This window comes from Molothrus aeneus, chromosome 6, assembly GCF_037042795.1.
Source record: "Molothrus aeneus isolate 106 chromosome 6, BPBGC_Maene_1.0, whole genome shotgun sequence".
Classification (NCBI taxonomy): domain Eukaryota; kingdom Metazoa; phylum Chordata; class Aves; order Passeriformes; family Icteridae; genus Molothrus; species Molothrus aeneus.
In genome coordinates, this window is record NC_089651.1 from 26309397 (window position 1) to 26320205 (window position 10809).

The following is a 10809-nucleotide window of genomic DNA, read 5'->3' on the forward strand; positions in this document are numbered from 1 at the left end:
CCATCTTAAGGTGATAATGTGGTGCAATCTCAGCTCTATCGCTAGCTAAGATTTTTAAGAAGGTTCTTTCATTTCCTTTTAAAAATAAACTAGCCAAAACTAAGTCTTGGTCAGACATCAATGCAGATACAGAGGGTAGTTAGAGCATCTAAAGAAACCATTTTCAGAAGAAAACATCATAGAAACAGATTTGGAAACAGGCTGCAAGCACAAATGCTATGGATTTCAAAGAAAACACGAGTGGGAACAAAATCAATACCAGAAAGAGCTGAACCACCAAATCAACATTCACAAATTTTCTTTCTTCAGAAAGTGTTCACAAGAATTGTGTTCACTCAATAAGGGAATAGAAACAAAATTGTTTTAAAAGTTTAGCTAATACTTTTTGTTTCCTTAAGCATCATTATTTTGACTCAGAAATGCCTCTGACAAGGCATTCTTGGTCAAGATTGATCCTAAACAAGTAAGAAAAGATGAGCACTTTTGTCAGGAAAATATTGAGGACTACTGTCAATTTAACTACAGAATATGATGCAACCAATAGCACCAAAATTTGGGAGTGAATCTTACTTTTAACCTTCACTGGCTACTTACTGCAGCAATACTTTATTGTCTCCTGCTGAGGGTACAGTCATAGAAAGTGCCCAAGAGAGGAGCTATATTCCCATGGGGACATTCTCATGTATCTTCTCAACAGTGCAAACAATCACAGCCATATCAAATCTAGCCTCTCTACTTTGCATTGGCCTCCCACATAATAGCAAATCACATGTGGGTTCTTGGTCCTTATCTACAAGGTAATCAGTGTCTTCCATTCAGCAAAAAGGTTGCCCAGAGCTCCAGAGAGCATCACTGATGAAGGACCTCAAGCTCTGAGAATCTTGCCTATGGGCAGGGCTTTCCCTGGCACTACTCCAGGTGTTCAAAACCTCCACAGTGACCAAGATGTACCACAGGCCTTATTGCATTGTGCCTTTATTGTACCAGTCACTTCAGCAGTGTTCATCTATGTCCATTGGTAAGGAGGCTAAGAGAGAGACATGCATAAAACAAAATGTGTCTCTGCTCAGAGGGCAGAGAAAGAATGAATCCCTAATGACAGATATCAGTCACACTGCATAATACATAAATGGATGAACAGCAGATGCTGCTGTTTTTGATGAAATGGGAACAACCAAGACAGGTACTGAGGTGGAAAAAATCTATTGGGATTCAATGAACAAAAATGTATTTTTCATAATAAAATATCAAACTTGAGAAGCTGTACATTTGCCCTGTGTTCTTGTTCCAGCCAGAGCAGGTTAATTTTTGCAGTAGCCAAGAGGGGGTATGGCCAGGACCCAGAGATTATTGCCCAGAGATGGGGGAAGGGAGTCTATTCATTAATATAGTCGCTGTTACTGCTTCCTTTCTTATATTATTGCTGTTTCCAGTAAATTGTTCTTATCTCAACCCATAATCTTTACCTTTCTTGGACTCCAAGTCTCTTCTCCAGCCCACCCAGCAGGAGAAGCAAGTGGCACTTTGTAGGAAGAGTCTTAGTGGGAGCACTAAATTGGGAAGTACATTTCTAAACCACAACAGCCCATCCATCAAACAAATACCCCAAAAAATCCTGAAGCAATTCCTATAATGAGTAAACCTTTATTATCAATCTTCTGTTATTTATGAATTATCTGTTATAATAATTGAATAATTTAATTATCAATATCTGTTTCTTATGAAGTCTTTGAATGTCCAAATAGGAAGTAATAGTACTGTCAACACAGGTTTATTGATATTCAGTTTGTGGTTAATGTTTAGTGCCAAGCTAAGTATACTTTGGTCCTAGACTCAACACACAACTGTGCAACAGTAAGCAGGATATAGAGTAAAATATGGTCCTTATCAAGGATGATCAAAAATTCCAAGGTATAATAATTTCAAAGAAGATGTGGGAGACTGTAAGTATGGGAAAAGGCAATGCTCAGCTCATTTTCTTAAATGGTGAGAAGGTGTTACTCAGCTCAGCCCAAGGAAATGTGTAAACAGAAATCCTATTCAGGAATCAAAGAACACACTTCGTAATTATCTGTTTTCTGAGTGCAAACTAGAAAGGTACTTCCTGAGCAGAGTCTGCCACTGCCTTTTAACTCTGAAAGCCAAATGGCAGAGGAAGAATGAAGGATCTTGAATCACCATATGGACCTGTGACCTCTCAAAGCACCATGTGGTTCTGCATTGCTGCCATCACCACCTACTCATTCCAGCCTCTCTTCTCCACCTAAGCTTCTGCTTCTCCCTTGTTCATTTCCATTGCCTCCACCCTTTTCAAACCTGTTTTAAAACTGGTTTTGACATTTTAAAATATTTTTAAATATTTTGAAAGCTGTTTCAACCACTCTTTAACTAGAAGCCCCCCCTAAACAAGATGATAATGAAGCCTACTAGGACCACAGTACCATCACAGTCCTTAAAGTTCATACCTCTTCAAGGAAGGACAGGAAGGACAAGGAAGGACAGTGCAATGCCACCTGCACTGGTACAGTATTAGAGCACAGTAGCTGATCTCACCTTTCCTTTTGAGACAGAGATGAGCATACCATTTACCTAAGGTTCTTTACTTTCACCAATGTCTCAGTCAGTAAATCAGTTCAACTTCCTAATGCCTCTATGAGGCTTCTGGTGTCCTTGCTGAAGCCCTGGCTCTGAGTTTCTTTGAGAAACTCTTCTGCTTTAAGACTACACTAAGAATCTAAAGGAAGATATGAAGGAGCATCACACACAATACCTTTGACCACCAGAACAGTTTTCTGTTCTTGCACACAGAAACACACAGAAGCCATCATGGCTGTAAGAAGATGCATGTACACCTACATACAACCCATTGATACCTAGCAGAAGAGATGCAATTATTTCCACAGCTGTAAGGAGATGTGCAGAGCAAGTAAGGATCTCCTTGATTGTAAATAGCACTGTCCTTTTTAGTGGCAGCTTGTGCTGCTATCAAGGCACAGAGAAGACTTTTTGTCTCCACACTATTTACCATTAATACAATACAGTAAAATTGTATATAGTACAATATACACTACATTCCATCATGGCCACCAAAGACTTGAAAAAAAGGAAAGAAAAAGGAATTAATCTTCTAGATTAGAGAATACAAAACAGGTAACCTGAGGGAAACTAGGTTTATATATGTGTTTATTAACAATGAACTCAGCAAGAGCATGAGCAGGCTTGGGTCACATGAGTTGATGAAACCAAAAAGAAGACTGAATAGAAAGGAACAGAAAAAAATGCAGCTATGAAACTGATTCATGTAATACTCACTGAGATTATCCATTCAGTTGGTACTCCTATTATTAACTGTGGTTATGACTTTATTACAAACATCAATCAAGACCAGGCCTCCATTTCAACAGGTACCTCGGTAGTTGTGCAATAAGTTCTTGAACTTGATCTAGCAGCTTACAATTACAGTAAAAAAGCCCTGCTCCGGGATATGACATCACAGGGAGGATCTTCTTTGTGATTACTGGCTGTTTTTATGCCTGTTTCAGTTTCCTAACCAGTTAGGAAATCCCTGTTTACAGGATTTGTTGCAACCTGGCAGTTTTCCACATAACGACTTCGCTGTCCTTGTGCAGATTCTTCTTGCCAAGCATTTGTCTTTGGGCTCTTTTAGGCTTCCCTCTCCATTGATGCAAAAGCAGCCTGTCTGAGGAGGCAGTGGCATCAGGAACCTAAATGAGGTGCCCTGAAAAGACACTAACACTCTTTTTAAAAGGATCACATCCCAGAATTATTCTTAACCATTGCAAACATCAATGACCACAGGAAGCAATTTCACCCTAAAGTGAGTGTGCCATTACCACTGGCCAGCCCAGGCAGCTGCCTGTTGGCACTGACCACATTGCCTGACTGCCCTCTTTGCACAAAGACTGCTGCTACCTTCTCATACCAGTGGTACAGTCAGAGGTAAAGTAAAAGGTAATGTACACAGCACGCTGTGGGCGTATCTTCAATCAGTCCTTTCCACACACACTTGTTTCCTCTGGAGAACATGGCTTTGAGAGGGGTTTTGTTGTTTTGATGGTGCTACACGGGCTTTTGGTGATATAAGGAAAAACATTGGTACTACTACCTTGCAACTTTTAAAATCAATAGGTAGGGTAGCATTGTGAGCTTGCTATGAAATTACATAGCAACAGGCTCAGATTTAATAAGGCCCAGATTTAGTACTATAGCTAAAGAGGAGCCTAAAGCTTTATCGATTGAGAATGCTGATTATCTTTTCATACTAAAGAAAACAAACAAAAAAAAGTAGCTGTAGACTCTTCCAGGAAAAACTTTTTGTAGCCTTGGACTTTTTGAAATACTAATTAGTATGTGCCACCAATTCTAAAGACTTTTTTTGTTTTCTGAATGGAGTATTTCTGTTAAATACATATATGTAGAAAATGTTAAGTTTATATTTCACTTGTAGCCCATGAAGCAAACAGGTTTCTCTTCCATAGATGCCAGTTTGCAGTGTAGAAGATATTTTATCTCCTGGAAGATCAGTGAACCCAGCCACTGAGAAAAGGGCCATGAAAAACCAGATTTGCCAGCTGTGCCAGCCCATGGCCTGCTGTGACTGCAATGGTGGCAGCCTCTGGGATCAGTGAGTGCTGGGTGTGCTCCAGTGGGACTGTACACAACAAGGCAGGTCGGGGCAGCCAGGCTGAAAACAAGATCTGCTCTGGGGAATCTACACAACACACATCCATCTCTTGTTACAAGCAGCATATAGAGTGAAATGCAGTGGTACTTGGGCTGGCAAACAAGTCTCTCCAGAGATTAACTGTGCCATGGTTAAATGGTGGAAATGCAGAGCCCGGCATAAAGCTGGCTTCTGTGAAATAAATGTGGGACGTGAACAGAAAAACTGTGCCCTCTTCCAGTGATCTTCTCTGGTGTACAAGCTTTTGGAAAACAAGAGCATGGAGAGCCCAGCACCTCAGCTTGTGACTTTTGCTCCTGATGCTGTCAGTGACTCCCCATTTTTCTGGTGCCACAGGTAAGCCCTGTTTGACAGTTGCAAAGAAATTGCACCCTCCAGGCAGATTTTGCAGAAATGCTGGATGTATTTATGAAGATTTGTGAGAGCCACAAAGCTGTCTCAGTTTTAAAGCAGTCATATAATGATTAGCATTCTGCAATTCTTGAGATAAATACAAGGGGGCGGTTGTCTTGTTGTAAGAGCTGAAATATCTAATATGCAAAAAAGGCCTTTTCACACCAGCCTGAAAAGGACCAGGTTTTCTCATGCAGGCATTTCTGCTGCCCATGCAAGGCAAAGAGAAAAAAGAAATGTCTGTAACTATTTAGTTAGCAATATAATCATATAAACCTCCCCAAAGAATAACATCCTGAAACTGGGAATGGTGTTTTCCTGTGAAACTGAAAATAACTATCTGTGTCCATAGCAAAGTGAAATGACAAGTATCAAAATAAGATCCCTTAATGGCCTCCAGAAGCGAATAATCTGGGGTATGACAATTAAATGCAAACACTACTGTTGACTCAGAAGCCAGATCTCCCAGCCACAGACCTCAAGAACCACAAACCTTTTGAAAAAGTGGGGCAGGAAAAAGCATGGTTCAGTGTTTGCCGTACCCCAAAGCATTTATTGTAGGCCAGTTCTGGGGACATGTTCTCAGTTCAAATGAGACTTTGGACTGGTCTGGTATCACTGTTCTTTTAAATTTTCACTAGGAAAATTTAGCCAAACTCAAACATGCCTAGAAGTTGCAACAGCTATGTCTTCATTATACATACTACTTAGATCATAGTTACCAGATAACCTTCATAATTAGCGAGCCATTCCTTCTGGTTCATAAGTAAACCTTATTCCTAACAGACTTTAATGCGTGTTAGTAGCCTAATCCTTGTTATTACACTTACACCATGCGCAAACACAACCTTTTGTCTGATACACAGGGAAAAGATTATATGTGATTGCCACAGCTAAGCATAATAAAAAATAAGTCCTATGTTGTATGTCCATGTGCAAGAAGACATGGACACTGTGGGTAGCAGCCCCTCTGCACAAAAAGGGCCAATTAGGTGTGCAATGCCACAGCTGAAGGAAAGCAAAGTGTACTCATGCTTGACAGGCAGTCTTCCAAAACCAGATTCTGACTCCAACAGAGCACCAATGGCTCTTTGCAGCTGGAATTGTTTGTGTGCCATCTTTCAACTCTCTGTCCCCATCTCTGTCTCTCTTAACAACTTTAAGTTGTACAGAAATAGTAATTAAAACAAATAAATGTGAGCAACATAAAGAAGTGTATTACACTCTCACACTGGTTTTCTTATTCAATATAATGCTTTTTAACAGTCTCATTTCTTGTGCTGTGTGTATCACACCATGTGGCATGGCTCTACTAACAAAATTATTTGCTCTGAGATAGTGTATGTACACAGGGGAGATAAAAACTCATTGACTGTCTGCTGTGACACTGGTAACTTGGTCCTGATTCTCAGAGGGTAAATAAAATGTGATGCTCTCTTGCACACAATAAAAAAAGCAACTGGCATGGGGAGTGAATGAAGCAGCTCCTCTAAGACCCTGTCACCTAGCACTGCTTCTTCTGCCTCTTTGTATCAAAGACCTTCTTCCACATCTGGCTTTGGAAGCAAATCTCCAGTGTTATAGCTTCAAACCTGAAGTCAGGTAATCAATCATCTGCTCAAAATGAAGATACAGGATAAATCCTAATAAAAGATAAGCCGCTAAGATAAATAGCTATGGATTTCTGGAAGTTCTGTTGTCTGTAAGAATGTAAAGATCATCATTTTGAAACATTTTGAAGTGCTGAGAAAGAGAGAAACATCCCTGATTTTAAGGCAACATGTACACATTTGGTTATCAGCTCTGCAGGTGGTTGTCTTGATGCTATTGCCTGTCAGGGCAGCTTAGAAATTCCCTTGGAGTGGTAACATGCCAGAAAACTGTTCAGCTGAGATAGAAATGACAAAGAGGAAATTGAAACATCCTTTCACTTTTTTCTAAAGAATTACAGTTTTCAAAAAAAAGGCAATATCCCTGTGCTAGACACAATGGAAGAAAACCAAGAATTTAATAGGAATCTCCATGGAGGCAAATACAGGTGCTGTGTTCACTTGGTCTTATTTGATACACAAAGATTTATACTCACTTCCTTTCAATTTTGTTCCTGACTTATTTCTGAGTCAGATATTTGAGATATTGACCTTTCTTTCTACTACCTGAGGAACAGCTGATATTTTTCTCTCTTCACTCCCCCTTTTACCCATTCTAAGTCCTCATAAACATTTCAGTGGTATTTGTTTATCCTGAAAAGTCTAATTCAAATACATTTCCGTGTATTTGAAATTTTGACAGAAAAAGAAGCTGTTTGACAATAAAACATATAGTGCTCCTTCTACCTTTTATTTTCTTTAAAGCAGAAAGAAATTCAAAAACTGCAACTAAGAATTAATACCTGAATTTGTTCATCAATCTGGCTCTGAACCTTGTTAGCAGTTAAGGTACTTTACAGTACACCACAGTAGACATTTGTTATTTCCATTAATAATAGTAACATGCTATAAACCAAAATGTATTGTTTATATAAAAATGTATTCAAAGCATAGTCCAAATTCAAATATTCATCAATATTTGAAACCATGGTGTCACTTCATACACAGATACTAGTTACAATGCCAATAGCAAGCACACATTCTCTGCTTTCAGAACGAAACCACTAAAAAGTGCAAAGAAAGACTGCAATACTCACACAGATCTGCCTTTCTCAGATTTTTCATTCTTATGATTTTCACAAAGAATGAACAGCAGGGGCATTCATCACTCTGCAGAAAAATGAAAAAGTTTATTACCTGCATTAACATTAAATTGTTTATGCTTCATAAAAGATGCTCTCCCACAAATTTCTGTTGCAATTTTCAAAGCCATGCAGCAAAATTGGACAATGAACTGCTTGCACTACTTTGGAAGTTAAAACCACATCTACATAGAGTTTAAAAAGTGGAAAAATTTTGAAGGACTACCACTGTGTATATATGTCATTGACAGAAGAAATAATTTTTTTTGTGGCACTGTCTAGTGAGTGAGGCACCATTAACACAATGCAGCACAACATGAAAAAAGTAGATGCAAGAAAACAGCTTTGGAAGAGCTGTTAACAAGACTTCCCCAATCAAACCAGATGCTGGATATTTGCAGAAGGATCATTAGCTGAAATGTCAAGTGCAGAAGGAAAGGCAAATAACAGACCTGACTCAAAATAATTATAAATTCTTGCAGATTTTAGTACCTGAAACTTTAGCTATTGCTTCACTGAAAGCATTACCTAGTTCCTCTCCCATTCTCTACAAGCAAAATGACTCCACCAAATTCTTTAAGGGAGTTATGTCACTCCTCTCTTTTTGTCCAGTTAGCAATTGATCCGGGTGAGAAGTTACAAATTCTCCCATCACTCTCAAATTATGATAAGCTGACCTTGGTATGTTTTTATGTCTAACTCCAAAAGATAAGGGCATGTTTTAATGTAATCTGTATGGGTTTAGGTTCTGGGTAGAAAAAGTCTCCCCTCACTCCCCTATCTCTAAGAAGTCTCTACTTTTATTCTTGATGCTGTTTCAGTGGTTAAGGGAAAGGGGAAGAGCAGAGAGGACAGTCTCTTTCCTTGCTTTCTATGCATACTTTCCACACAAAGACCATTGCCAAGTTCTGTTTAAAAAGATGAATTTGTAGATGCTTAGTGTTTCTTTGACTAGATTGGTTAGACGTTCATGTGTTATTTCTTAAGCCATGGGGATGCCCCATTTGAGATCTGCAAGCATCAATACACATTTATCTCAACACATATCCATGTATATGGAGAGAAGCTCTATAATCTCCATTATACAACCAGGGAAGCAGGGCACAGAATAATCAAATAACTTGTTCATAGCAAACTGAAGGTTCATTTCAGAACTGAGAAGGAGACAGAGTATGTTCATTCACTGGAACCCAACAGTCAGTTTTAGGGTTTTCCCTTCCACTTATGTTCCATCAAACAAATAAACAAACAAAAGAAAAAAAGACCCCTGCCCCAACTTCTGAGACAGATCCAGATTTTTTTTGTGCATAAGTCATGGACAAATATGAAACTAAGACCATCACTATTAATCACTGGTTTTAGGCAGTGACCTTCCTGTGTGCATCACTACCAGGTGGTTGCCAGCACAGCTACCTGGACACCATATATTTTTATAGTCACAGCTGGCAGATGCTGCACTGTGAAAGAGCACAGCTTACATAATGCTTGGGTCAAACCACAGATTCGTCCCAAATTCACAGAAAGCTCCTGTGAGGCACTCAGAAGGTTCCCAGCCTCCGTTTCAACCACCCATTGTGGCTGAACTTCACTACCAAGACTGCCTTCCACGAGGCAACTAATACCAGCAAAGGTACAAGTCATCCTTACATAAATAAGTAAATACGTGCATGAACTTAGAAATAAAAGCTCACAAGTCCTCTCCTCCTGACCAGAATCCCAGCCACAAACACACCTCAGGCCATCTTCAATTCCTAGAGCTTTCACACTCTTACCTCAGGAGCACTCCAGTATGAGCCCATCCTGCTCCCAGCTGCATACAGGTCAGAGATGGATTGTCACTTCACTGTCAGAGGCAACAGCTGTGATTCACAAACTACCTCTGCAAAATTTAAGGAGGCACCTGCTGAGGAGCAAGTGGTATATCCAAGCCCCACCTTCCTCATTGCATGGACAGGAAAGTATGAGAAGAAAAGGGGAGGGAGTTTGCTGGGTTTATTTGATAGCTAAATACCAGAGGTGTGTATTTGGGGAAGGCTGTACACACCAAGGTGCCAAAAGTTATCAGCAATTCAAGATAAGGGTGTGATAACACACAGCACTTATGCATGGATATCTATGTTCTAGAAGCCTCAGCAATTACCAAACCAGAGAAGATAATAGTAGCTACATGTAGGCACACAGCACCACAATCAGCAAACAAAAGTATCATAAATTAAATAACTTTAGAAGGCCTTTTCTTCAACCAAATTGTATTTATTTTCCTTTTCTTGGAGATAGAGGGGCTGAAGTTGCTTATTAGTAGATGTTTTCCCTATTTAATTTGTATATTTGTTAGTGGGATATAAATTTTCCTGCTTTCAGAAGACTTGCACAAACACAAAACTTCAAGGCACACATTGATTCATCTTAAATATTAACATCTTGATATTTTAAACACAATGCAGTGTCATCCAATTGTGATGTAAAAATGACACCAAAGTCTTCAAATTTCTGACAGAAAATTCTGCAGGAGCAGATCGGTAGCCATTGTATGGGTCCAGCTACTAACATGCCCAGATGTCTGATATGAAACCACCTCTTCAGAGCTGCAGGAGGTGATACTGTATGCTCAGAGCAGCCACAACCTGTCTTCTCCTTCCACCCTCACACGCCAGGAACATATGCAATAGAGTCATTTCTGACCTTACAACTTTTTTTCTGAATGAAAATTACTTAAGCAAGCAACCATTTTAGGGTTAGGAATCTACCCTCAACAACCTTTCAATAAAAAGACATGCAAAAGAAGTGTGGCCAACAGGTTGAAGGAGGGGATTCTGCCCTTCTACTCTGCTCTTGGTGGGGTGAGACCCCACCAACAGTGCTGTGCCCAGCTCTGGAGTCCTGGCACTGGAAAAGTTATGGTCCTGTTGAAGCAAGTCCAGAGGAAGGACATGAAGATGATGAGAAGGCAGGAACACCTGTTAATACCCAGACTACGGAA

At 39.7% G+C, this 10809-nt stretch overlaps 1 protein-coding gene across 1 annotated transcript in view; it reads right to left on the reverse strand.

Annotated features, from left to right (window-relative positions):
* LOC136558515 (cytosolic phospholipase A2 epsilon-like) overlaps window positions 1–9628 on the reverse strand; it is a 30845-nt gene extending 21217 nt beyond the window's left edge. The window contains exons 1-2 of the mRNA XM_066553023.1: window positions 9602–9628; window positions 7785–7857 (exon numbers count right to left, since the gene is read on the reverse strand). Of these exons, the coding sequence (XP_066409120.1) occupies window positions 7785–7857; window positions 9602–9628 (100 nt within the window). The remainder of the gene's footprint in view (window positions 1–7784; window positions 7858–9601) is intronic.
* Window positions 9629–10809: the final 1181 nt, after the last annotated feature.